Source organism: Arachis stenosperma, chromosome 8, assembly GCF_014773155.1.
Source record: "Arachis stenosperma cultivar V10309 chromosome 8, arast.V10309.gnm1.PFL2, whole genome shotgun sequence".
NCBI classification, from domain to species: Eukaryota; Viridiplantae; Streptophyta; class Magnoliopsida; order Fabales; family Fabaceae; genus Arachis; species Arachis stenosperma.
The window spans coordinates 533,969-561,773 of NC_080384.1; the positions used below are offsets into that span (position 1 = coordinate 533,969).

Sequence of the window (27,805 nt, forward strand, 5' to 3'; positions counted from 1 at the left end):
TACCCTTTTCCTCATTCATCATTCAACTGTTTCATCTACCTCAAAAACCTTCCTCAGTTTCTCTTCATCTGATTCAAAGACTTTCCTTGCCTGTTTTAGCTCTTCATTCATGGACAACAATTCTGTACATCGATTAAGTTTTGGCAAATCCTGTAGCAGTATAAGAAATTGGGATTAATCCTGAACAAAAATGTTCAATCATGAATTGGATCAATGTTTATGGATACTTGAAAGTTGCAAAGTTGCAACAAATTCTAAAGTATTAGCCTCTTGACAGTACATCTCTTTATATCATGCCTCAAAGCAATTGAAGACAAAATGGTGTTAAAGGCAAATCATAAGTGCATTTTCTTGGTAGTAAAAGCCGTGGATTTGGTATTGACAACCGTTACATGATTTGATATGTTTGACTAGATTGTTATCTAACTACTCTCAATTATCAACTTCAGATTAAGACAACTCCATGTGAAATTCTTTTATGAACAAAGAAGTACCTTGCGAATCAAATAAAGGAAATCCTCAACAGATAGCTTCCCTCTCTGTGATCCAATATCTTGAGCTTTATGTACCTTCCGAAGGAAAAAATTTCAAAGCACAAAAATAAAAGGTCCAAATTAATCCACAACACTGTAATTCAGTTGAACAAGAACAATGAAAAAGGTAGGTTTAAAAAATAAATAAATTAGGTTACCAATTCCGTGACATATTCCACAACAATATCCTCCGTAAGCGCCACACTTTCAGGAAGAGGCTAATTGTGCGAAGCATAAAAGAGATCAAAGTTTAGTATCCATTAACATTCACATCCCAAAAAGTAATTAAGAGATGTAATAAAAGGTTAGGGCACTTACATTTGGATCATCTCCAAAGCCGTACATCATGTGCTGCACTGCACTATTTTAGCACGCATAAGGAAAATTATTAGTGACAGTTACATGCATAAAAGAAACTTTTTTCTTTTTCATCTTAAAAAGAAAAAGGAAAACAAAAAAATTGAAAAAAAAATAGGAGTTGGATAGGAGTGGTTACTAACGTTCTTTTTGGAAGACTCCTCTTTTGTGCTTTAAAGAAGTTTCGGAAGGTTGAAAAGAAGCACTTCTTGGTTTCGACGAGCTTCCACCACCAGAACTGGTCATTCTTCCACACAAGAAGAAGAAGGAATGAACGACGATGAGTTCGGATTTCTTCTTCAGATTCTCGTTTGGTGTGGATAGTTTTGGAGTACCTTCGGTGAAGAGAAACGACGTCGTATGCTCGTATCCAGTGGGGGTGGAAAGGGGAAATCCTAGTGGGATTATGGCCTTATGGGTATCGATGGAGGAGAGAAGGGTGGGATTGGGAGTGTTGATGATGATAATGATCTGAGTTGGGCTTTTCTTTCTAGTCAAGTTCTATGACCAAAAATAAAAGGCAAACATCTCTTCACATTTTTAGATTTTTACATATCACATGCCAGGTCCAGTGATGTTTAGAATTGAAGGGGCTCTCTAATTCATTTGATAAAAAAAATTGGTGTTTGCTACGGTACGATGATAAATTCATACATACCGATACATTTAAAATATGGACAAATAACAATAAGACATGTGGAATTTATTTTCCACGTCAACATTTAATTTTTTCTTTTTTAAATATATAGTATATCACCACTTTTACTAAAACACTTGCCGCCGGCGACGTTGAGCGCAAGGAAGGCGCGTGACTGAATGTGAGATGGTGACGAGACAGAGCGCGACGATGACGACCAGTAGGGACCTGCTGGTTCTGCCGAGAGGAGGAGACGTTTAGGCTAAAGAGAAACGACGTCATATGCTCGTATCGAGTGGGGGGGAAAGGGGAAATCCTGGTGGGATTATGGCCTTATGGGTATCGATGGAGGAGAGAAGGGTGGGACTGGGAGTGTTGATGATGATAATGATCTGAGTTGGGCTTTTCTTTCTAGTCAAGTTCTATGACCAAAAATAAAAGGCAAACATCTCTTCACATTTTTAGATTTTTACATATCACATGCCAGGTCCAGTGATGTTTAGAATTGAAGGGGCTCTCTAATTCATTTGATAAAAAAAATTGGTGTTTCCTACGGTACGATGATAAATTCATACGTACCGATACATTTAAAATATGGACAAATAACAATAAGACATGTGGAATTTATTTTCCGCATCAACATTTAATTTTTTCTTTTTTAAATATATAGTATATCACCACTTTTACTAAAACACCTGCCGCCGGCGATGATGAGTGCAAGGAAGGCGCGCAACTGAGTGTGAGACGGTGACGAGACAGAGCGCGACGATGATGACCAGTAGGGACCTGCTGGTTCTGCCGAGAGGAAGGAGACATTCAGGCTGAAGAGAAACGACGTCGTATGCTCGTATCGAGTGGGGGTGGAAAAGGGAAATCCTGGTGGGATTATAGCCTTATGGGTATCGATGGAGGAGAGAAGGGTGGGACTGGGAGTGTTGATGATGATAATGATCTGAGTTGGGCTTTTCTTTCTAGTCAAGTTCTATGACCAAAAATAAAAGGCAAACATCTCTTCACATTTTTAGATTTTTACATATCACATGCCAGGTCCAGTGATGTTTAGAATTGAAGGGGCTCTCTAATTCATTTGATAAAAAAAATTGGTGTTTCCTACGGTACGATGATAAATTCATACGTACCGATACATTTAAAATATGGACAAATAACAATAAGACATGTGGAATTTATTTTCCGCATCAACATTTAATTTTTTCTTTTTTAAATATATAGTATATCACCACTTTTACTAAAACACCTGCCGCCGGCGATGATGAGCGCAAGGAAGGCGCGCAACTGAGTGTGAGACGGTGACGAGACAGAGCGCGACGATGACGACCAGTAGGGACCTGCTGGTTCTGCCGAGAGGAAGGAGACATTCAGGCTGAAGAGAAATGACGTCGTATGCTCGTATCGAGTGGGGGTGGAAAAGGGAAATCCTGGTGGGATTATAGCCTTATGGGTATCGATGGAGGAGAGAAGGGTGGGACTGGGAGTGTTGATGATGATAATGATCTGAGTTGGGCTTTTCTTTCTAGTCAAGTTCTATGACCAAAAATAAAAGGCAAACATCTCTTCACATTTTTAGATTTTTACATATCACATGCCAGGTCCAGTGATGTTTAGAATTGAAGGGGCTCTCTAATTCATTTGATAAAAAAAATTGGTGTTTCCTACGGTACGATGATAAATTCATACGTACCGATACATTTAAAATATGGACAAATAACAATAAGACATGTGGAATTTATTTTCCGCATCAACATTTAATTTTTTCTTTTTTAAATATATAGTATATCACCACTTTTACTAAAACACCTGCCGCCGGCGATGATGAGCGCAAGGAAGGCGCGCAACTGAGTGTGAGACGGTGACGAGACAGAGCGCGACGATGACGACCAGTAGGGACCTGCTGGTTCTGCCGAGAGGAAGGAGACATTCAGGCTGAAGAGAAACGACGTCGTATGCTCGTATCGAGTGGGGGTGGAAAAGGGAAATCCTGGTGGGATTATAGCCTTATGGGTATCGATGGAGGAGAGAAGGGTGGGACTGGGAGTGTTGATGATGATAATGATCTGAGTTGGGCTTTTCTTTCTAGTCAAGTTCTATGACCAAAAATAAAAGGCAAACATCTCTTCACATTTTTAGATTTTTACATATCACATGCCAGGTCCAGTGATGTTTAGAATTGAAGGGGCTCTCTAATTCATTTGATAAAAAAAATTGGTGTTTGCTACGGTACGATGATAAATTCATACATACCGATACATTTAAAATATGGACAAATAACAATAAGACATGTGGAATTTATTTTCCACGTCAACATTTAATTTTTTCTTTTTTAAATATATAGTATATCACCACTTTTACTAAAACACTTGCCGCCGGCGACGTTGAGCGCAAGGAAGGCGCGTGACTGAATGTGAGATGGTGACGAGACAGAGCGCGACGATGACGACCAGTAGGGACCTGCTGGTTCTGCCGAGAGAGGAGACGTTTAGGCTAAGAGAAACGACGTCATATGCTCGTATCGAGTGGGGGGGAAAGGGGAAATCCTGGTGGGATTATGGCCTTATGGGTATCGATGGAGGAGAGAAGGGTGGGACTGGGAGTGTTGATGATGATAATGATCTGAGTTGGGCTTTTCTTTCTAGTCAAGTTCTATGACCAAAAATAAAAGGCAAACATCTCTTCACATTTTTAGATTTTTACATATCACATGCCAGGTCCAGTGATGTTTAGAATTGAAGGGGCTCTCTAATTCATTTGATAAAAAAAATTGGTGTTTCCTACGGTACGATGATAATTCATACGTACCGATACATTTAAAATATGGACAAATAACAATAAGACATGTGGAATTTATTTTCCGCATCAACATTAATTTTTTCTTTTTTAAATATATAGTATCACCACTTTACTAAAACACCTGCCGCCGGCGATGATGAGTGCAAGGAAGGCGCGCAACTGAGTGTGAGACGGTGACGAGACAGAGCGCGACGATGACGACCAGTAGGGACCTGCTGGTTCTGCCGAGAGGTAGGAGACATTCAGGCTGAAGAGAAACGACGTCGTATGCTCGTATCGAGTGGGGGTGGAAAAGGGAAATCCTGGTGGGATTATAGCCTTATGGGTATCGATGGAGGAGAGAAGGGTGGGACTGGGAGTGTTGATGATGATAATGATCTGAGTTGGGCTTTTCTTTCTAGTCAAGTTCTATGACCAAAAATAAAAGGCAAACATCTCTTCACATTTTTAGATTTTTACATATCACATGCCAGGTCCAGTGATGTTTAGAATTGAAGGGGCTCTCTAATTCATTTGATAAAAAAAATTGGTGTTTCCTACGGTACGATGATAAATTCATACGTACCGATACATTTAAAATATGGACAAATAACAATAAGACATGTGGAATTTATTTTCCGCATCAACATTTAATTTTTCTTTTTTAAATATATAGTATATCACCACTTTTACTAAAACACCTGCCGCCGGCGATGATGAGCGCAAGGAAGGCGCGCAACTGAGTGTGAGACGGTGACGAGACAGAGCGCGACGATGACGACCAGTAGGGACCTGCTGGTTCTGCCGAGAGGAAGGAGACATTCAGGCTGAAGAGAAATGACGTCGTATGCTCGTATCGAGTGGGGGTGGAAAAGGGAAATCCTGGTGGGATTATAGCCTTATGGGTATCGATGGAGGAGAGAAGGGTGGGACTGGGAGTGTTGATGATGATAATGATCTGAGTTGGGCTTTTCTTTCTAGTCAAGTTCTATGACCAAAAATAAAAGGCAAACATCTCTTCACATTTTTAGATTTTTACATATCACATGCCAGGTCCAGTGATGTTTAGAATTGAAGGGGCTCTCTAATTCATTGATAAAAAAATTGGTGTTCCTACGGTACGATGATAAATTCATACGTACCGATACATTTAAAATATGGACAAATAACAATAAGACATGTGGAATTTATTTTCCGCATCAACATTTAATTTTTCTTTTTTAAATATATATATATCACCACTTTTACTAAAACACCTGCCCGGCGATGATGAGCGCAAGGAAGGCGCAACTGAGTGTGAGACGGTGACGAGACAGAGCGCGACGATGACGACCAGTAGGGACCTGCTGGTTCTGCCGAGAGGAAGGAGACATTCAGGCTGAAGAGAAACGACGTCGTATGCTCGTATCGAGTGGGGGTGGAAAAGGGAAATCCTGGTGGGATTATAGCCTTATGGGTATCGATGGAGGAGAGAAGGGGGGACTGGGAGTGTGATGATGATAATGATCTGAGTTGGGCTTTTCTTTCTAGTCAAGTTCTATGACCAAAAATAAAAGGCAAACATCTCTTCACATTTTTAGATTTTTACATATCACATGCAGGTCCAGTGATGTTTAGAATTGAAGGGGCTCTCTAATTCATTTGATAAAAAAATGGTGTTTGCTACGGTACGATGATAATCCATACATACATTTAAAATATGGACAAATAACAATAAGACATGTGGAATTATTTTCCACGTCAACATTAATTTTTTCTTTTTTAAATATATAGTATATCACCACTTTTACTAAAACACTTGCCGCCGGCGACGTTGAGCGCAAGGAAGGCGCGTGACTGAATGTGAGATGGTGACGAGACAGAGCGCGACGATGACGACCAGTAGGGACCTGCTGGTTCTGCCGAGAGGAGGAGACGTTTAGGCTAAAGAGAAACGACGTCATATGCTCGTATCGAGTGGGGGGGAAAGGGGAAATCCTGGTGGGATTATGGCCTTATGGGTATCGATGGAGGAGAGAAGGGTGGGACTGGGAGTGTTGATGATAATGATCTGAGTTGGGCTTCTTTCTAGTCAAGTTCTATGACCAAAAATAAAGGCAAACATCTCTTCACATTTGCCAGGTCCAGTGATGTTTAGAATTGAAGGGGCTCTCTAATTCATTTGATAAAAAAATTGGTGTTTCCTACGGTACGATGATAAATTCATACGTACCGATACATTTAAAATATGGACAAATAACAATAAGACATGTGGAATTTATTTTCCGCATCAACATTTAATTTTTTCTTTTTTAAATATATAGTATATCACCACTTTTACTAAAACACCTGCCGCCGGCGATGATGAGTGCAAGGAAGGCGCGCAACTGAGTGTGAGACGGTGACGAGACAGAGCGCGACGATGACGACCAGTAGGGACCTGCTGGTTCTGCCGAGAGGTAGGAGACATTCAGGCTGAAGAGAAACGACGTCGTATGCTCGTATCGAGTGGGGGTGGAAAAGGGAAATCCTGGTGGGATTATAGCCTTATGGGTATCGATGGAGGAGAGAAGGGTGGGACTGGGAGTGTTGATGATGATAATGATCTGAGTTGGGCTTTTCTTTCTAGTCAAGTTCTATGACCAAAAATAAAAGGCAAACATCTCTTCACATTTTTAGATTTTTACATATCACATGCCAGGTCCAGTGATGTTTAGAATTGAAGGGGCTCTCTAATTCATTTGATAAAAAAAATTGGTGTTTCCTACGGTACGATGATAAATTCATACGTACCGATACATTTAAAATATGGACAAATAACAATAAGACATGTGGAATTTATTTTCCGCATCAACATTTAATTTTTTCTTTTTAAATATATATATCACCACTTTTACTAAAACACCTGCCGCCGGCGATGATGAGCGCAAGGAAGGCGCGCAACTGAGTGTGAGACGGTGACGAGACAGAGCGCGACGATGACGACCAGTAGGGACCTGCTGGTTCTGCCGAGAAGGAGACATTCAGGCTGAAGAGAAACGACGTCGTATGCTCGTATCGAGTGGGGGTGGAAAAGGGAAATCCTGGTGGGATTATAGCCTTATGGGTATCGATGGAGGAGAGAAGGGTGGGACTGGGAGTGTTGATGATGATAATGATCTGAGTTGGGCTTTTCTTTCTAGTCAAGTTCTATGACCAAAAATAAAAGGCAAACATCTCTTCACATTTTTAGATTTTTACATATCACATGCCAGGTCTAGTGATGTTTAGAATTGAAGGGGCTCTCTAATTCATTTGATAAAAAAAATTGGTGTTTGCTACGGTACGATGATAAATTCATATGTACCGATACATTTAAAATATGGACAAATAACAATAACTAGTCAAGTTCTATGACCAAAAATAAAAGGCAACATCTCTTCACATTTTTAGATTTTTACATATCACATGCCGGTCTAGTGATGTTTAGAATTGAAGGGGCTCTCTAATTCATTTGATAAAAAAAATTGGTGTTGCTACGGTACGATGATAATTCATATGTACCGATACATTTAAAATATGACAAATAACAATAAGACATGTGGGAATTTATTTTCCACGTCAACATTTAATTTTTTCTTTTTTAAATATATAGTATATCACCACTTTTACTAAAACACCTGCCGCCGGCGACGATGAGCGCAAGGAAGGCGCGCGACTGAGTGTGGAGACGGTGAGAGAAGAGCGCGACGATGACGACCAGTAGGGACCTGCTGGTTCTGCGAGAGGAATGAGACGTTCAGGCTGAAGAGAAAACGACGTGTATGCTCGTATATCGAGTGGGGGTGGAAAGGGGAAATCTTGGTGGGATTATGGCCTTATGGGTATCGATGGAGGAGAGAAGGGTGGACTGGGAGTGTTGATGATGATAATGATCTGAGTTGGGCTTTCTTTCTAGTCAAGTTTTATGACCTAAATAAAATGCAAAATCTCTTCACTTTTTAGATTTTTACATATCACATGCCAGGTCCAGTGATGTTTAGAATTGAAGGGCTCTCTAATTCATTTGATAAAAAAAATTGGTGTTTGCTACGGTACGATGATAGATTCATACGTACCGATACATTTAAAATATGGACAAAAAACAGTAAGACATGGGAATTTATTTTCACGTCAACATTTTTTTTTTTTTTAAATATATAGTATATCACCACTTTTACTAAACACCTGCCGCCGGTGACGATGAGCTCAAGGAAGGCGCGCGACTGAGTGTGAGACGGTGACGAGACAGAGCGCGACGATGACGACCAGTAGGGACCTGCTGGTTCTGCCGAGGAAGGAGACGTTCAGGCTGAAGAAAACGACGTCGTATGTCGTATCGAGTGGGGTGGAAAGGGGAAATCCTGGTGGGATTATGCCTTATGGGTATCGATGGAGGAGAAAGGGTGGGACTGGGAGTGTGTGATGATAATGGTCTGAGTGGGCTTTTCTTTCTAGTCAAGTTCTATGACCAAAAATAAAAGGCAAACATCTCTTCACATTTTAGATTTTACATATCACATGCCAGGTCCAGTGATGTTTAGAATTGAAGGAGCTCTCTAATTCATTTGATAAAAAAAATTGGTGTTTGCTACGGTACGATGATAAATTCATACGTACCGATACATTTAAAATATGGACAAATAACAATAAGACATGTGGAATTTATTTTCCACGTCAACATTTAATTTTTTCTTTTTTAAATATATAGTATATCACCACTTTTACTAAAACACCTGCCGCCGGTGACGATGAGCTCAAGGAAGGCGCGCGACTGAGTGTGAAACGGTGACGAGACAGAGCGCGACGATGACGACCAGTAGGGACCTGCTGGTTCTGCCGAGAGGAAGGAGATGTTCAGGCTGAAGAGAAACGACGTCGTATGCTCGTATCGAGTGGGGGTGGAAAGGGGAAATCCTGGTGGGATTATGGCCTTATGGGTATCGATGGAGGAGAGAAGGGTGGGACTGGAGTGTTGATGATGATAATGATCTGAGTTGGGCTTTTCTTTCTAGTCAAGTTCTATGACCAAAAATAAAAGGCAAACATCTCTTCACATTTTTAGATTTCTACATATCACATGCCAGGTCCAGTGATGTTTAGAATTGAAGGAGCTCTCTAATTCATTTGATAAAAAAATTGGTGTTTGCTACGGTACGATGATAAATTCATACGTACCGATACATTTAAAATATGGACAAATAACAATAAGACATGTGGAATTTATTTTCCACGTCAACATTAATTTTTTCTTTTTAAATATATAGTATATCACCACTTTTACTAAAACACCTACCGCTGGCGACGATGAGCGCAAGGAATGGGCGCGACTGAGTGTGAGACGGTGACGAGACAGAGCACGACGATAACGACCAGTAGGGACCAGCTGGTTCTGCGAGGGAAGGAGACGTTCAGGTTGAAGAGAAACGCGTCGTATGCTCGTATCGAGTGTGGGTGGAAAGGGGAAATCCTGGTGGGATTATGGCCTTATGGGTATCGATGGAGGAGAGAGGGTGGACTGGGAGTGTTGATGATTATAATCTGAGTTGGGCTTTTCTTTCTAGTCAAGTTCTATGACCTAAAAAAAAGGCAAACATCTCTTCACATTTTTAGATTTTTACATATCACATGCCAGGTCCAGTGATGTTTAGATTGAAGGGGCTCTCTAATTCATTGATAAAAAAAATTTGTGTTTGCTACGGTACGATGATAAATTCATACGTACCGATACATTAAAAATATGAACAAATAACAATAAGACATGTGGAATTTATTTTCCACGTCAACATTTAATTTTTTCTTTTTAAATATATAGTATATGACCACTTTACTAAAACCGCCGCCAGCGACGATGAACACAAGGAAGGCGAGCGACTGAATGTGAGACGGTGACGAGACAGAGCGCGACGATGACGACCAGTAGGGACCTGCTGGTTCTGCCGAGAGGAAGGAGACGTTCAGGCTGAAGAGAAACGACGTCGTATGCTCGTATCGAGTGGGGGTGGAAAGGGAAATCCTGGTGGAATTATAGCCTATGGGATCGATGGAGGGAGAGAAGGGTGGGACTGGGAGTGTTGATGATGATAATGATCTGAGTTGGGTTTTCTTTCTATTCAAGTTCTATGACCAAAAATAAAGGCAAATTCTCTTCACATTTTTAGATTTTTACATTCACATGCCAGGTCCAGTGATTGTAGAATTGAAGGGGCTCTCTAATTCATTTGATAAAAAAATTGGTGTTTGCTACGGTACGATGATAAATTCATACGTACCGATACATTTAAAATCGACAAATAACAATAAGACATGTGAAATTATTTCCGTCAACATTTAATTTTTTCTTTTTTAAATATAAGTATATCACCTCTTTTACTAAAAACACCTGCCGCCGGCGACGATGAGCGCAAGGGAGGCGCGACGTGTGAGACGGTGACGAGACAGAGCGCGACGATGACGACCAGTAGGGATCTGCTGGTTCTGCCGAGAGGAAGGAGGACGTTCAGGCTGAAGAGAAACAACGTCGTATGCTCGTATCGAGGGGGGTGGAAGGGAAATCCTGGTGGGATTATGGCCTTATGGGTATCGATGGAGGGAGAAGGGTGGACTGGGAGTGTTGATGATGAGAACCAGCAGGTCTCCGGGATGGTCTTCTTGCTTCGAGTCTCGCCGTCAGCTTCCTCTCCGCCGCCGTCAGATTCTTTCGCGCAACCACAAGCTGGTCCCGATTTGGTGAGTTCCAACAAATTGTTATGATCTTTCTTTTCTGTTCTGTTGCTGTAATTCATGACTGCACTCTAATTTGTTGCTGAGAGTTGAATTGTTGCTGAAAATATCACTGAACAAGTTTTTTTTTCTGAAATCATCAGTGACATGATTTGTTACTGAGTATCATCACCGAACCTTGAATAATTTGTCGCTGAAAATATTAGCTAGTTTTTATTGCTGAAAATCACACCGAGATGAATTTGTTAATGATTATCATCATTTGTTGCTGTCTTGCTGAGTAATCATTAGTTAGTTTTCTTGTTGCTAAAAATGATCAGAGTTGAATTTGTTACCGATTATCATAGAAAACAACTTGTGAATTGGAAAGAGAGAATCTCAATTCTCAAGAGTGCAGGATCTTCACCGAAGGTACTCCAAAACTATCCACACCAACGAGAATCTGAAGAAGAAATCTGAACTCATCGTCGTTCTTCCTTCTTCTTCTTGTGCGGAAGAATGACCAGTTCCGGTGGTGGAAGCTCGTCGAACCAGAAGTGCTTCTTTTCAACCTTCCGAAACTTCTTCAAAGCGCAAAGAGGAGTCTTCCAAAAAGAACGTTAGTAACCACTCCTATCCAACCTCCTTTTTTTTTGCAATTTTCTGTTTTCCTTTTTCTTTTTAAGATGAAAAAGAAAAAAGTTTTTATGCATACTGTCACTAATAATTTTCCTTATGCTTGCTAAAACAGTGCAGCATGATGTACGGCTTTGGAGATGATCCAAATGTAAGTGTCCTAACCTTTTATTACATCTCTTAATTACTTTTTGGGATGTGAATGTTAAGGATACTAAACTTTGATCTCTTTTATGCTTCGCACAATTAGCCTCTTCCTGAAAGTGTGGCGCTTACGGAGGATATTGTTGTGGAATATGGTCACGGAATTGGTAACCTATTATTTATTTTTTAAACCTAACTTTTTCATTGTTCTTGTTCAACCGAATTACAGTGTTGTGGATTAATTTGGACCTTTTTTTTGTGCTTTGAAATTTTTCTTCGGAAGGTACATAAAGCTCAAGATATTGGATCACAGGGAGGGAAGCTATCTGTTGAGGATTTCCTTATTTGATTCGCAAGGTACTTCTTTGTTCATAAAAGAATTTCACATGGAGTTGTCTTAATCTGAAGTTGATAATTGAGAGTAGTTAGATAACAATCTAGTCAAACATGTCAAATCATGTAACGGTTGTCAATACCAAATCCACTGCTTTTACTACCAAGAAAATGCACTTATGATTTGCCTTTAACACCATTTTGTCTTCAATTGCTTTGAGGCATGATATAAAGAGCTGTACTGTCAAGAGGCTAATACTTCATTACCTGTTCTGCCTGATCCTCCCATGGATGTCGAACATCAGTCGCACATGCTCGTCCCCTTGAAGTCGGAATAGTGAAACCGGAAGACTCCGTTACCCATGGGTGCCAGTAACCTATACCTCACCCTTCCGATCTCCCTCACTGCTGTACCACCGAGCTTGCTCAATATCAACCTCTTCAAATTCGACAACGTATTCACACGTTGAGTTCAAAACAATATCGGATCCACGCATTCAAATGTCACCCCGTTGTCGCCATTCTCGTACGACAATTGGATAACAAGCACAACTATGTATACACTGTTACTGGCCGTTGTACCTTGTTTCGTGAGAAAAACGAGATAGAAAAAAGAATAGAAATGTTTGTGGAGAATGCCAAGGCTTACACATCCGTTTAAAGCTACATCGATTTGTTCTTCTATCTCGTTTATAGTGTAAACGAGATAAAGTAGGGATTTAAATCGGTAATTAATTTTATAATTATTTATTTTGGTCATTATTACATTTATTTTATTTATTTAAATAAAAATCCTTCATTAATGGATATTTTATTGGTCAACATCACTTTTTTACATCATAGTTTAAAACTAGACTGGAGCAGCTTAATGAGAACTGGATGTCTCTGTAGTTCGGTCTAAATTGAAAAATCGCAATTACAAAATCCGCATGCAGACTGCTGAACTAGGACCTGGCTGGTTTAATTAAAACAACCCCATTTTGAAATTTAAAGAATCATGCGTGCCTCTCTTCACCCTTCAGTTCAAGCTTTAAGGTTTAGTGAACTGAACAAAGCTTCTCCCCCAAACCAAAAGGAAACTGAAAGAAACCCTAGCTTCTCCACCACTACCGCAAGGTGTAACACCCAAACTATCAAAGCTCACGCTTCCGGCTGCGCAACTCTAATAGTTCGGACATTACGACGACTCTTATACTATTTAATACTAAAATATGAGTTATTTATTTCTGACAATTTCCTCTAGTTTCGTAAATATGTCAATTTACTATTATATACAAAAAAATTACAGTTAAATAAATATTTCTTTATAATTTACATCTACATCTACTTAAGAACATATATCTATGTTTCTAACTTACACATGTTTCTAGATTACATATTGCATACTAACCAACCCTAACTGAAACGTTAAACGTAACAACCTAACACAAGAGAAACACAGTTCGAAACTAATAATTATTTCGTAACAAACCTTCCACAAGGACATAGAGCTCTAAGTTCCTCCTAGAGATCTACTACTAAAGCTGCAAATTACATTCTGGTTCTTCACGACTACTCTAACCATGGCCACATACTTAGATTAAACAAACAAGCAAAACTAACCTCAAGTCGGCCGTCCCGGCATAATGCGGCATCTCGTTCAACATGTTGATGTCTCAGTCGTTTCCCGCCTGGCGCGCCATCACAGTATGAGTCTAAATAGGGCGAGAAAGGGTTAAAATAGAGGAGAAAGTGGGTTGACAAAGTCAAATTGGAGCTCGGAATAATGTTGTGACGACTTCCTCTTATAAGCGCGAACAGGCCCAATCTCATTTACAGCACTGCATTCTCGTTTACAGTGTAAACGAAATAGACACGTGTCATGCTAATGTCTTATCTCGTTTACAAAACGAGATGACATTATCTCGTTTACATTGTAAACGAAATGACATTAACGAAATAAGGTAGGAAAATTTAAATCGATATTAATTTTATAATGATTTGTTTTTGATAATTATATTTATTTTATTTATTTAAATAAAAAATCCGAATAAAATATCCCATTATCTCGTTTACATTGTAAACGAAATGACATTAACGAAATAAGGTAGGAAATTTAAATCGATAATTATTTTATAATGATTTGTTTTGATAATTATAATTTATTTATTTATTTAAATAAAAATCCGAATAAAATATCCACTAACACACCATGAGTTTACTAGTCCTTGAGAAGAAAATTGAATCAAGGTTGTTTCATATTTTTTTACATTTTTGTATAAGTGTAGTAGAATAGGCTTATGTAGGTGATTTTTTCATTTTCTCATTCCAATTTGGACAGAACAGAAAGGAAAAAAACAAACAACTATATACCTTGATTCAGTCTTTGAGTATAATGGGACTTATATCTAATCTTCATTATAAACTATGGTGGAATTGTTATTATAATCGAATCAATTATAGTCACCAATACTAATGAATTACATACCTAATTTATCTAGTACTCTAAAATTTGCACTAAGCTCAAAATCACTAAGCTTATACAAGTCTAGCCAAATTCTAAGTGATAATCCAATTAAAAAAAGAAAAGGAAAATACCTAAATCCTACTACTAAAGATCAAGTATTAACATTCAATTTCTAGGGGCTTGCTTAAATGGACATTAAGAGTACAACAGAAGGAGGATAAAAACTATCCTGCTGAGACCAAATAACTCTCAAAAGAAATAAATAATAACTGTAGAAGGTAGAGACCAAATAATTTCTCCTATATTTTGGTAAGTTACCCTAATGAGTCAAAAATTGTTTTCTAATACTCAGACTTATAATCACAAGATCATGGACACAATAAATTGGAGAACAAATATATTAGAAAGTTACAATTCAACTATCCAATGCACATTGACTATTTTCAAATGTAGGACATACTCCAAAATTCCAAAAATTTGATAGAGACATCTTAGAACAGGAAAAGCAGTAATCCTAAATTCAGTAACGATGCAATTCAATACCCTTTTCCTCATTCATCATTCAATTATTTCATCTACCTCAAAAACCTTCCTCAGTTTCTCTTCATCTGATTCAAAGACTTTCCTTGCCTGTTTTAGCTCTTCATTCATGGACAACAATTCTGTACATCGATTAAGTTTTGGCAAATCCTGTAGTATAAGAAATTGGGATTAATCCTGAACAAAATGTTCAATCATGAATTGGATCATGTTTATGGATACTTGAAAGTTGCAAAGTTGCAACAAATTCTAAAGTATTAGCCTTGACAGTAATCTTTATATCATGCCTCAAAGCAATTGAAGACAAAATGGTGTTAAAGGCAAATCATAAGTGCATTTTCTTGGTAGTAAAAGCCGTGGATTTGGTATTGACAACCGTTACATGATTTGATATGTTTGACTAAATTGTTATCTAACTACTCTCAATTATCAACTTCAGATTAAGACAACCATGTGAAATTCTTTTATGAACAAAGAAGTACCTTGCGAATCAAATAAGGAAATCCTCAACAGATAGCTTCCCTCTCTGTGATCCAATATCTTGAGCTTTATGTACCTTCCGAAGGAAAAAATTTCAAAGCATAAAAATAAAAGGTCCAAATTAATCCACAACACTGTAATTCAGTTGAACAAGAACAATGAAAAAGGTAGGTTAAAAAAAATAAATTAGGTTACCATTCCGTGACATTCCACAACAATATCCTCCGTAAGCGCCACACTTTCAGGAAGAGGCTAATTGTGCGAAGCATAAAAGAGATCAAAGTTTAGTATCCATTAACATTCACATCCCAAAAAGTAATTAAGAGATGTAATAAAAGGTTAGGGCACTTACATTTGGATCATCTCCAAAGCCGTACATCATGTGCTGCACTGCACTATTTTAGCACGCATAAGGAAAATTATTAGTGACAGTTACATGCATAAAAGAAACTTTTTTCTTTTTCATCTTAAAAAGAAAAAGGAAAACAAAAAATTGAAAAAAAAAATAGGAGGTTGGATAGGAGTGGTTACTAACGTTCTTTTTGGAAGACTCCTCTTTTGCGCTTTAAAGAAGTTTCGGAAGGTTGAAAAGAAGCACTTCTTGGTTTCGACGAGCTTCCACCACCAGAACTGGTCATTCTTCCGCACAAGAAGAAGAAGGAATGAACGACGATGAGTTCGGATTTCTTCTTCAGATTCTCGTTTGGTGTGGATAGTTTTGGAGTACCTTCGGTGAAGAGAAACGACGTCGTATGCTCGTATCGAGTGGGGGTGGAAAGGGGAAATCCTGGTGGGATTATGGCCTTATGGGTATCGATGGAGGAGAGAAGGGTGGGATTGGGAGTGTTGATGATGATAATGATCTGAGTTGGGCTTTTCTTTCTAGTCAAGTTCTATGACCAAAAATAAAAGGCAAACATCTCTTCACATTTTTAGATTTTTACATATCACATGCCAGGTCCAGTGATGTTTAGAATTGAAGGGGCTCTCTAATTCATTTGATAAAAAAAATTGGTGTTTGCTACGGTACGATGATAAATTCATACGTACCGATACATTTAAAATATGGACAAATAACAATAAGACATGTGGAATTTATTTTCCACGTCAACATTTAATTTTTTCTTTTTTAAATATATAGTATATCACCACTTTTACTAAAACACTTGCCGCCGGCGACGTTGAGCGCAAGGAAGGCGCGCGACTGAATGTGAGACGGTGACGAGACAGAGCGCGACGATGACGACCAGTAGGGACCTGCTGGTTCTGCCGAGAGGAGGAGACGTTTAGGCTAAAGAGAAACGACGTCGTATGCTCGTATCGAGTGGGGGTGGAAAGGGGAAATCCTGGTGGGATTATGGCCTTATGGGTATCGATGGAGGAGAGAAGGGTGGGACTGGGAGTGTTGATTATGATAATGATCTGAGTTGGGCTTTTCTTTCTAGTCAAGTTCTATGACCAAAAATAAAAGGCAAACATCTCTTCACATTTTTAGATTTCTACATATCACATGCCAGGTCCAGTGATGTTTAGAATTGAAGGAGCTCTCTAATTCATTTGATAAAAAAATTGGTGTTTGCTACGGTACGATGATAAATTCATACGTACCGATACATTTAAAATATGGACAAATAACAATAAGACATGTGGAATTTATTTTCCACGTCAACATTTAATTTTTTCTTTTTTAAATATATAGTATATCACCACTTTTACTAAAACACCTACCGCTGGCGACGATGAGCGCAAGGAATGGGCGCGACTGAGTGTGAGACGGTGACGAGACAGAGCACGACGATAACGACCAGTAGGGACCAGCTGGTTCTGCCGAGAGGAAGGAGACGTTCAGGTTGAAGAGAAACGACGTCGTATGCTCGTATCGAGTGTGGGTGGAAAGGGGAAATCCTGGTGGGATTATGGCCTTATGGGTATCGATGGAGGAGAGAAGGGTGGGACTGGGAGTGTTGATGATTATAATGATCTGAGTTGGGCTTTTCTTTCTAGTCAAGTTCTATGACCTAAAATAAAAGGCAAACATCTCTTCACATTTTTAGATATTTACATATCACATGCCAGGTCCAGTGATGTTTAGAATTGAAGGGGCTCTCTAATTCATTTGATAAAAAAAATTTGTGTTTGCTACGGTACGATGATAAATCCATACGTACCGATACATTTAAAATATGAACTAATAACAATAAGACATGTGGAATTTATTTTCCACGTCAACATTTAATTTTTTCTTTTTTAAATATATAGTATATCACCACTTTTACTAAAACACCTGCCGCCAGCGACGATGAGCACAAGGAAGGTGCGCGACTGAATGTGAGACGGTGACGAGACAGAGCGCGACGATGACGACCAGTAGGGACCTGCTGGTTCTGCCGAGAGGAAGGAGACGTTCAAGCTGAAGAGAAACGACGTCGTATGCTCGTATCGAGTGGGGGTGGAAAGGGAAAATCCTGGTGGGATTATAGCCTTATGGGTATCGATGGAGGAGAGAAGGGTGGGACTGGGAGTGTTGATGATGATAATGATCTGAGTTGGGTTTTTCTTTCTATTCAAGTTCTATGACCAAAAATAAAGGCAAACTTCTTCACATTTTTAGATTTTTACATATCACATGCCAGGTCCAGTGATGTTTAGAATTGAAGGGGCTCTCTAATTCATTTGATAAAAAAAATTGGTGTTTGCTACGGTACGATGATAAATTCATACGTACCGATACATTTAAAATATGGACAAATAACAATAAGACATGTGGAATTTATTTTCCACGTCAACATTTAATTTTTTCTTTTTTAAATATATAGTATATCACCACTTTTACTAAAACACTTGCCGCCGGCGACGTTGAGCGCAAGGAAGGCGCGCGACTGAATGTGAGACGGTGACGAGACAGAGCGCGACGATGACGACCAGTAGGGACCTGCTGGTTCTGCCGAGAGGAGGAGACGTTTAGGCTAAAGAGAAACGACGTCGTATGCTCGTATCGAGTGGGGGTGGAAAGGGGAAATCCTGGTGGGATTATGGCCTTATGGGTATCGATGGAGGAGAGAAGGGTGGGACTGGGAGTGTTGATTATGATAATGATCTGAGTTGGGCTTTTCTTTCTAGTCAAGTTCTATGACGAAAAATAAAAGGCAAACATCTCTTCACATTTTTAGATTTTTACATATCACATGCCAGGTCCAGTGATGTTTAGAATTGAAGGAGCTCTCTAATTCATTTGATAAAAAAAGTTGGTGTTTGCTACGGTACGATGATAAATTCATACGTACCGATACATTTAAAATATGGACAAATAACAATAAGACATGTGGAATTTATTTTCCACGTCAACATTTAATTTTTTCTTTTTTAAATATATAGTATATCACCACTTTTACTAAAACACCTACCGCCGGCGACGATGAGCGCAAGGAATGGGCGCGACTGAGTGTGAGACGGTGACGAGACAGAGCGCGACGATAACGACCAGTAGGGACCTGCTGGTTCTGCCGAGAGGAAGGAGACGTTCAGGTTGAAGAGAAACGACGTCGTATGCTCGTATCGAGTGTGGGTGGAAAGGGGAAATCCTGGTGGGATTATGGCCTTATGGGTATCGATGGAGGAGAGAAGGGTGGGACTGGGAGTGTTGATGATTATAATGATCTGAGTTGGGCTTTTCTTTCTAGTCAAGTTCTATGACCTAAAATAAAAGGCAAACATCTCTTCACATTTTTAGATATTTACATATCACATGCCAGGTCCAGTGATGTTTAGAATTGAAGGGGCTCTCTAATTCATTTGATAAAAAAAATTTGTGTTTGCTACGGTACGATGATAAATCCATACGTACCGATACATTTAAAATATGAACTAATAACAATAAGACATGTGGAATTTATTTTCCACGTCAACATTTAATTTTTTCTTTTTTAAATATATAGTATATCACCACTTTTACTAAAACACCTGCCGCCAGCGACGATGAGCACAAGGAAGGTGCGCGACTGAATGTGAGACGGTGACGAGACAGAGCGCGACGATGACGACCAGTAGGGACCTGCTGGTTCTGCCGAGAGGAAGGAGACGTTCAAGCTGAAGAGAAACGACGTCGTATGCGTATCGAGTGGGGGTGGAAAGGGAAAATCCTGGTGGGATTATAGCCTTATGGGTATCGATGGAGGAGAGAAGGGTGGGACTGGGAGTGTTGATGATGATAATGATCTGAGTTGGGTTTTTCTTTCTATTCAAGTTCTATGACCAAAAATAAAAGGCAAACTTCTCTTCACATTTTTAGATTTTTACATATCACATGCCAGGTCCAGTGATGTTTAGAATTGAAGGGGCTCTCTAATTCATTTGATAAAAAAAATTGGTGTTTGCTACGGTACGATGATAAATTCATACGTACCGATACATTTAAAATATGGACAAATAACAATAAGACATGTGGAATTTATTTTCCACGTCAACATTTAATTTTTTCTTTTTTAAATATATAGTATATCACCACTTTTACTAAAACACTTGCCGCCGGCGACGTTGAGCGCAAGGAAGGCGCGCGACTGAATGTGAGACGGTGACGAGACAGAGCGCGACGATGACGACCAGTAGGGACCTGCTGGTTCTGCCGAGAGGAGGAGACGTTTAGGCTAAAGAGAAACGACGTCGTATGCTCGTATCGAGTGGGGGTGGAAAGGGGAAATCCTGGTGGGATTATGGCCTTATGGGTATCGATGGAGGAGAGAAGGGTGGGACTGGGAGTGTTGATTATGATAATGATCTGAGTTGGGCTTTTCTTTCTAGTCAAGTTCTATGACGAAAAATAAAAGGCAAACATCTCTTCACATTTTAGATTTTTACATATCACATGCCAGGTCCAGTGATGTTTAGAATTGAAGGAGCTCTCTAATTCATTTGAAAAAAAGTTGGTGTTTGCTACGGTACGATGATAAATTCATACGTACCGATACATTTAAAATATGGACAAATAACAATAAGACATGTGGAATTTATTTTCCACGTCAACATTTAATTTTTTCTTTTTTAAATATATAGTATATCACCACTTTTACTAAAACACCTACCGCCGGCGACGATGAGCGCAAGGAATGGGCGCGACTGAGTGTGAGACGGTGACGAGACAGAGCGCGACGATAACGACCAGTAGGGACCTGCTTGTTCTGCCGAGAGGAAGGAGACGTTCAGGTTGAAGAGAAACGACGTCGTATGCTCGTATCGAGTGTGGGTGGAAAGGGGAAATCCTGGTGGGATTATGGCCTTATGGGTATCGATGGAGGAGAGAAGGGTGGGACTGGGAGTGTTGATGATTATAATGATCTGAGTTGGGCTTTTCTTTCTAGTCAAGTTCTATGACCTAAAATAAAAGGCAAACATCTCTTCACATTTTTAGATTTTTACATATCACATGCCAGGTCCAGTGATGTTTAGAATTGAAGGGGCTCTCTAATTCATTTGATAAAAAAAATTTGTGTTTGCTACGGTACGATGATAAATCCATACGTACCGATACATTTAAAATATGAACAAATAACAATAAGACATGTGGAATTTATTTTCCACGTCAACATTTAATTTTTTCTTTTTTAAATATATAGTATATCACCACTTTTACTAAAACACCTGCCGCCAGCGACGATGAGCACAAGGAAGGTGCGCGACTGAATGTGAGACGGTGATGAGACAGAGCGCGACGATGACGACCAGTAGGGACCTGCTGGTTCTGCCGAGAGGAAGGAGACGTTCAAGCTGAAGAGAAACGACGTCGTATGCTCGTATCGAGTGGGGGTGGAAAGGGAAAATCCTGGTGGGATTATAGCCTTATGGGTATCGATGGAGGAGAGAAGGGTGGGACTGGGAGTGTTGATGATGATAATGATCTGAGTTGGGTTTTTCTTTCTATTCAAGTTCTATGACCAAAAATAAAAGGCAAACTTCTCTTCACATTTTTAGATTTTTACATATCACATGCCAGGTCCAGTGATGTTTAGAATTGAAGGGGCTCTCTAATTCACTTGATAAAAAAAATTGGTGTTTGCTACGGTAAGATGATAAATTCATACGTACCGATACATTTAAAATATGGGCAAATAACAATAAGACATGTGGAATTTATTTTCCACGTCAACATTTAATTTTTTCTTTTTTAAATATATAGTATATCACCACTTTTACTAAAACACCTGCCGCCGGCGACGATGAGCGCAAGGAAGGCGCGCGACTGAGTGTGAGACGGTGACGAGACAGAGCGCGACGATGACGACCACTAGGGATCTGCTGGTTCTGCCGAGAGGAAGGAGACGTTCAGGCTGAAGAGAAACAACGTCGTATGCTCGTATCGAGTGGGGGTGGAAAGGGGAAATCCTGGTGGGATTATGGCCTTATGGGTTTCGATGGAGGAGAGAAGGGTGGGACTGGGAGTGTTGATGATGATGATGATAATGATCTGAGTTGGGCTTTTCTTTCTAGTCAAGTTCTATGACCAAAAATAAAAGGCAAACATCTCTTCACATTTTTAGATTTTTACATATCACATGCCAGGTTCAGTGATGTTTAGAATTGAAGGGGCTCTCTAATTCATTTGATTAAAAAAATTGGTGTTTGCTACGGTACGATGATAAATTCATACTAAGGATAGGACTTCCTTCCGCTTATCGCCGCCGGCGGCAGAACCAGCAGGTCTCCGGGATGGTCTTCTTGCTTTGAGTCTCGCCGTCAGCTTCCTCTCCGCCGCCGTCAGATTCTTTCGCGCAACCACAAGCTGGTCCCCGATTTGGTGAGTTCCAACAAATTGTTATGATCTTTCTTTTTCTGTTCTGTTGCTGTAATTCATGACTGCACTCTAATTTTGTTGCTGAGAGTTGAATTTTTGCTGAAAATATCACTGAACAAGTTTTTTTTTCTGAAAATCATCAGTGACATGATTTGTTACTGATTATCATCACCGAACCTTGAATAATTTGTCGCTGAAAATATTAGCTAGTTTTTTATTGCTGAAAATCATCACCGAGATGAATTTGTTAATGATTATCATCATTTGTTGCTGTCTTGCTGAGTAATCACTTAGTTAAGTTTTCTTGTTGCTAAAAATGATCAGAGTTGAATTTGTTACCGATTATCATAGAAAACAACTTGTGAATTGGAAAGAGAGAATCTCAATTCTCAAGAGTGCAGGATCTTCACCGAAGGTACTCCAAAACTATCCACACCAAACGAGAATCTGAAGAAGAAATCTGAACTCATCGTCGTTCATTCCTTCTTCTTCTTGTGCGGAAGAATGACCAGTTCCGGTGGTGGAAGCTCGTCGAAACCAAGAAGTGCTTCTTTTCAACCTTCCGAAACTTCTTCAAAGCGCAAAAGAGGAGTCTTCCAAAAAGAACGTTAGTAACCACTCCTATCCAACCTCCTTTTTTTTTGCAATTTTCTGTTTTCCTTTTTCTTTTTAAGATGAAAAAGAAAAAAGTTTCTTTTATGCATGTAACTGTCACTAATAATTTTCCTTATGCTTGCTAAAACAGTGCAGCACATGATGTACGGCTTTGGAGATGATCCAAATGTAAGTGTCCTAACCTTTTATTACATCTCTTAATTACTTTTTGGGATGTGAATGTTAATGGATACTAAACTTTGATCTCTTTTATGCTTCGCACAATTAGCCTCTTCCTGAAAGTGTGGCGCTTACGGAGGATATTGTTGTGGAATATGTCACGGAATTGGTAACCTAATTTATTTATTTTTTAAACCTAACTTTTTCATTGTTCTTGTTCAACCGAATTACAGTGTTGTGGATTAATTTGGACCTTTTATTTTTGTGCTTTGAAATTTTTTCCTTCGGAAGGTACATAAAGCTCAAGATATTGGATCACAGGGAGGGAAGCTATCTGTTGAGGATTTCCTTTATTTGATTCGCAAGGTACTTCTTTGTTCATAAAAGAATTTCACATGGAGTTGTCTTAATCTGAAGTTGATAATTGAGAGTAGTTAGATAACAATCTAGTCAAACATGTCAAATCATGTAACGGTTGTCAATACCAAATCCACTGCTTTTACTACCAAGAAAATGCACTTATGATTTGCCTTTAACACCATTTTGTCTTCAATTGCTTTGAGGCATGATATAAAGAGCTGTACTGTCAAGAGGCTAATACTTCATTACCTGTTCTGCCTGATCCTCCCATGGATGTCGAACATCAGTCGCACATGCTCGTCCCCTTGAAGTCGGAATAGTCGAAACCGGAAGACTCCGTTACCCATGGGTGCCAGTAACCTATACCTCACCCTTCCGATCTCCCTCACTGCTGTACCACCGAGCTTGCTCAATATCAACCTCTTCAAATTCGACAACGTATTCACACGTTGAGTTCAAAACAATATCGGATCCACGCATTCAAATGTCACCCCGTTGTCGCCATTTCTCGTACGACAATTGGGATAAACAAGCACAACTATGTATACACTGTTACTGGCCGTTGTACACTTGTTTTCGTGAGAAAAACGAGATAGAAAAAAGAATAGAAAATGTTTGTGAAGAATGCCAAGGGTTACACATCCGTTTAAAGCTACATCGAATTTGTCTTCTTCTATCTCGTTTATAGTGTAAACGAGATAAAGTAGGGGAATTTAAATCGGTAATTAATTTTATAATTATTTATTTTGGTCATTATTACATTTATTTTATTTATTTAAATAAAAAATCCTTCATTTAATGGATATTTTATTGGTCAACATCACTTTTTTACATCATAGTTTTAAAAACTAGACTGGAGCAGCTTAACTGAGAACTGGATGTCTCTGTAGTTCGGTCTAAATTGAAAAATCGCAATTACAAAATCCGCATGCAGACTGCTGAACTAGGACCTGGCTGGTTTAATTAAAACAACCCCATTTTGAAATTTAAAGAATCATGCGTGCCTCTCTTCACCCTTCAGTTCAAGCTTTAAGGTTTAGTAAACTGAACAAAGCTTCTCCCCCAAACCAAAAGGAAACTGAAAGAAACCCTAGCTTCTCCACCACTACCGCAAGGTGTAACACCCAAACTATCAAAGCTCACGCTTCCGGCAGCGCAACTCTAATAGCTCGGACATTACGACGACTCTTATACTATTTAATACTAAAATATGAGTTATTTATTTCTGACAATTTCCTCTAGTTTCGTAAATATGTCAATTTACTATTATATACAAAAAAATTACAGTTAAATAAATATTTCTTTATAATTTACATCTACATCTACTTAAGAACATATATCTATGTTTCTAACTTACACATGTTTCTAGATTACATATTGCATACTAACCAAACCCTAACTGAAACGTTATAAACGGTAACAACCTAACACAAGAGAAACACAGTTCGAAACTAATAATTATTTCGTAACAACCTTCCACAAGGACATAGAGCTCTAAGTTCCTCCTAGAGATCTACTACTAAAGCTGCAAATTACATTCTGGTTCTTCACGACTACTCTAACCATGGCCACATACTTAGATTAAACAAACAAAGCAAAACTAACCTCAAAGTCGGCCGTCCCGGCATAATGCGGCATCTCGTTCAACCTGTTGATGTCTCAGTCGTTTCCCGCCTGGCGCGCCATCACAGTATGAGTCTAAAATAGGGTGAGAAAGGGTTAAAATAGAGGAGAAAGTGGTTGACAAAGTCAAATTGGAGCTCGAAATAATGCTGTGAACGACTTCCTCTTATAAGCGCGAACAGGCCCAATCTCATTTACAGACATGCATGTATCTCGTTTACAGTGTAAACGAAATAGACACGTGTCATGCTAACATGTCTTATCTCGTTTACAAAACGAGATGACATTATCTCGTTTACATTGTAAACGAAATGACATTAACGAAATAAGGTAGGAAAATTTAAATCGATAATTAATTTTATAATGATTTGTTTTGATAATTATTATATTTATTTTATTTATTTAAATAAAAAATCCGAATAAAATATCCACTAACACACCATATGAGTTTACTAGTCCTTGAGAAGAAAATTGAATCAAGGTTGTTTCATATTTTTTTTACATTTTTGTTATAAGTGTAGTAGAATAGGCTTATGTAGGTGATTTTTCATTTTCTCATTCCAATTTGGACAGAACACAGAAAGGAAAAAAACAAACAACTATATACCTTGATTCAGTCTTTGAGTATAATGGGACTTATATCAAATCTTCATTATAAACTATGGTGGAATTGTTATTATAATCGAATCAATTATAGTCACCAATACTAATGAATTACATACCTAATTTATCTAGTACTCTAAAATTTGCACTAAGCTCAAAATCACTAAGCTTATACAAGTCTAGCCAAATTCTAAGTGATAATCCAATTTAAAAAAAGAAAAGGAAAAATACCTAGATCCTACTACTAAAGATCAAGTATTAACATTCAATTTCTAGGGGCTTGCTTAAATGGAAGCAATGGTCATACCAACTGCCAAGAGAAAACAATGAAATACTACTTCGCCACAACCAGAAAACTAACTTTGTTTAAAGCTTTATTTGAATTTGATTAATGTTGGATAACCTTTTAAATTCCCTGGTCAATTCCCAATTCCACCACTACATTAAGAGTACAACAGAAGGAGGATAAAAACTATCCTGCTGAGACCAAATAACTCTCAAAAGAAATAAATAATAACTGTAGAAGGTAGAGACCAAATAATTTCTCCTATATTTTGGTAAGTTACCCTAATGAGTCAAAAATTGTTTTCTAATACTCAGACTTATAATCACAAGATCATGGACACAATAAATTGGAGAACAAATATATTAGAAAGTTACAATTCAACTATCCAAGGCACATTGACTATTTTCAAATGTAGGACATACTCCAAAATTCCAAAAATTTGGTAGAGACATCTTAGAACAGGAAAAGCAGTAATCCTAAATTCAGTAACGATGCAATTCAATACCCTTTTCCTCATTCATCATTCAACTGTTTCATCTACCTCAAAAACCTTCCTCAGTTTCTCTTCATCTGATTCAAAGACTTTCCTTGCCTGTTTTAGCTCTTCATTCATGGACAACAATTCTGTACATCGATTAAGTTTTGGCAAATCCTGTAGCAGTATAAGAAATTGGGATTAATCCTGAACAAAAATGTTCAATCATGAATTGGATCAATGTTTATGGATACTTGAAAGTTGCAAAGTTGCAACAAATTCTAAAGTATTAGCCTCTTGACAGTACAGCTCTTTATATCATGCCTCAAAGCAATTGAAGACAAAATGGTGTTAAAGGCAAATCATAAGTGCATTTTCTTGGTAGTAAAAGCCGTGGATTTGGTATTGACAACCGTTACATGATTTGATATGTTTGACTAGATTGTTATCTAACTACTCTCAATTATCAACTTCAGATTAAGACAACTCCATGTGAAATTCTTTTATGAACAAAGAAGTACCTTGCGAATTAAATAAAGGAAATCCTCAACAGATAGCTTCCCTCTCTGTGATCCAATATCTTGAGCTTTATGTACCTTCCGAAGGAAAAAATTTCAAAGCATAAAAATAAAAGGTCCAAATTAATCCACAACACTGTAATTCAGTTGAACAAGAACAATTAAAAAGGTAGGTTTAAAAAATAAATAAATTAGGTTACCAATTCCGTGACATATTCCACAACAATATCCTCCGTAAGCGCCACACTTTCAGGAAGAGGCTAATTGTGCGAAGCATAAAAGAGATCAAAGTTTAGTATCCATTAACATTCACATCCCAAAAAGTAATTAAGAGATGTAAAGGTTAGGGCACTTACATTTGGATCATCTCCAAAGCCGTACATCATGTGCTGCACTGCACTATTTTAGCACGCATAAGGAAAATTATTAGTGACAGTTACATGCATAAAAGAAACTTTTTTCTTTTTCATCTTAAAAAGAAAAAGGAAAACAAAAAATTGAAAAAAAAACAGGAGGTTGGATAGGAGTGGTTACTAACGTTTTTGGAAGACTCCTCTTTTGCGCTTTAAAGAAGTTTCGGAAGGTTGAAAAGAAGCACTTCTTGGTTTCGACGAGCTTCCACCACCAGAACTGGTCATTCTTCCGCACAAGAAGAAGAAGGAATGAACGACGATGAGTTCAGATTTCTTCTTCAGATTCTCGTTTGGTGTGGATAGTTTTGGAGTACCTTCGGTGAAGAGAAACGACGTCGTATGCTCGTATCGAGTGGGGGTGGAAAGGGGAAATCCTGGTG

General features: G+C 38.6%; 4 protein-coding genes and 1 pseudogene across 4 annotated transcripts; 2 read left to right on the forward strand and 3 right to left on the reverse strand.

The window, feature by feature from the left end:
• Nucleotides 1-18: 18 nt before the first annotated feature.
• LOC130943430 (transcription initiation factor TFIID subunit 13-like) lies at nucleotides 19-1,136 on the reverse strand. The gene is made up of 5 exons (XM_057871306.1): nucleotides 1,034-1,136; nucleotides 852-889; nucleotides 692-751; nucleotides 495-569; nucleotides 19-150 (listed from the first exon to the last, which is right to left on the reverse strand). The coding sequence occupies exons 1-5, from the start codon at nucleotides 1,134-1,136 to the stop codon at nucleotides 19-21; spliced, it is 408 nt and encodes a 135-aa protein (XP_057727289.1).
• A 10,393-nt stretch (nucleotides 1,137-11,529) lies between these two features.
• LOC130944405 (transcription initiation factor TFIID subunit 13-like) lies at nucleotides 11,530-12,139 on the forward strand (annotated as a pseudogene).
• A 2,988-nt stretch (nucleotides 12,140-15,127) lies between these two features.
• Nucleotides 15,128-16,227, reverse strand: LOC130943566 (transcription initiation factor TFIID subunit 13-like). Its single transcript, XM_057871492.1, has 5 exons — nucleotides 16,125-16,227; nucleotides 15,942-15,979; nucleotides 15,785-15,841; nucleotides 15,607-15,665; nucleotides 15,128-15,275 (listed from the first exon to the last, which is right to left on the reverse strand). The coding sequence occupies exons 1-5, from the start codon at nucleotides 16,225-16,227 to the stop codon at nucleotides 15,128-15,130; spliced, it is 405 nt and encodes a 134-aa protein (XP_057727475.1).
• A 6,650-nt stretch (nucleotides 16,228-22,877) lies between these two features.
• LOC130944406 (transcription initiation factor TFIID subunit 13-like) lies at nucleotides 22,878-23,531 on the forward strand. Its single transcript, XM_057872723.1, has 4 exons — nucleotides 22,878-22,980; nucleotides 23,119-23,156; nucleotides 23,257-23,316; nucleotides 23,439-23,531. Exons 1-4 carry the CDS (start codon nucleotides 22,878-22,880, stop codon nucleotides 23,529-23,531), a joined length of 294 nt encoding a protein of 97 aa, XP_057728706.1.
• A 3,008-nt stretch (nucleotides 23,532-26,539) lies between these two features.
• Nucleotides 26,540-27,650, reverse strand: LOC130943425 (transcription initiation factor TFIID subunit 13-like). The gene is made up of 5 exons (XM_057871298.1): nucleotides 27,551-27,650; nucleotides 27,369-27,406; nucleotides 27,213-27,272; nucleotides 27,016-27,090; nucleotides 26,540-26,671 (listed from the first exon to the last, which is right to left on the reverse strand). Exons 1-5 carry the CDS (start codon nucleotides 27,648-27,650, stop codon nucleotides 26,540-26,542), a joined length of 405 nt encoding a protein of 134 aa, XP_057727281.1.
• Nucleotides 27,651-27,805: the final 155 nt, after the last annotated feature.

Bases quoted from the DNA above. Each gene is read 5' to 3' on its own strand.
- LOC130943430 (XM_057871306.1), bottom strand. From the start codon at position 1,136: ATGACCAGTTCTGGTGGTGGAAGCTCGTCGAAACCAAGAAGTGCTTCT. The intron at 890-1,033 runs GTTAGTAACCAC...AAAATAGTGCAG, and splicing joins AGGAGTCTTCCAAAAAGAAC to TGCAGCACATGATGTACGGC. The intron at 151-494 runs GTACTTCTTTGT...ATACTGCTACAG, and splicing joins TCCTTTATTTGATTCGCAAG to GATTTGCCAAAACTTAATCG.
- LOC130944406 (XM_057872723.1), top strand. From the start codon at position 22,878: ATGACCAGTTCCGGTGGTGGAAGCTCGTCGAAACCAAGAAGTGCTTCT. The intron at 22,981-23,118 runs GTTAGTAACCAC...TTGCTAAAACAG, and splicing joins AGGAGTCTTCCAAAAAGAAC to TGCAGCACATGATGTACGGC. The intron at 23,317-23,438 runs GTAACCTAATTT...TTCCTTCGGAAG, and splicing joins TGGAATATGTCACGGAATTG to GTACATAAAGCTCAAGATAT.
- LOC130943425 (XM_057871298.1), bottom strand. From the start codon at position 27,650: ATGACCAGTTCTGGTGGTGGAAGCTCGTCGAAACCAAGAAGTGCTTCT. The intron at 27,407-27,550 runs GTTAGTAACCAC...AAAATAGTGCAG, and splicing joins AAGAGGAGTCTTCCAAAAAC to TGCAGCACATGATGTACGGC. The intron at 27,273-27,368 runs GTAAGTGCCCTA...TCGCACAATTAG, and splicing joins GCTTTGGAGATGATCCAAAT to CCTCTTCCTGAAAGTGTGGC.
- LOC130943566 (XM_057871492.1), bottom strand. From the start codon at position 16,227: ATGACCAGTTCTGGTGGTGGAAGCTCGTCGAAACCAAGAAGTGCTTCT. The intron at 15,980-16,124 runs GTTAGTAACCAC...AAAATAGTGCAG, and splicing joins AGGAGTCTTCCAAAAAGAAC to TGCAGCACATGATGTACGGC. The intron at 15,842-15,941 runs GTAAGTGCCCTA...TCGCACAATTAG, and splicing joins GCTTTGGAGATGATCCAAAT to CCTCTTCCTGAAAGTGTGGC.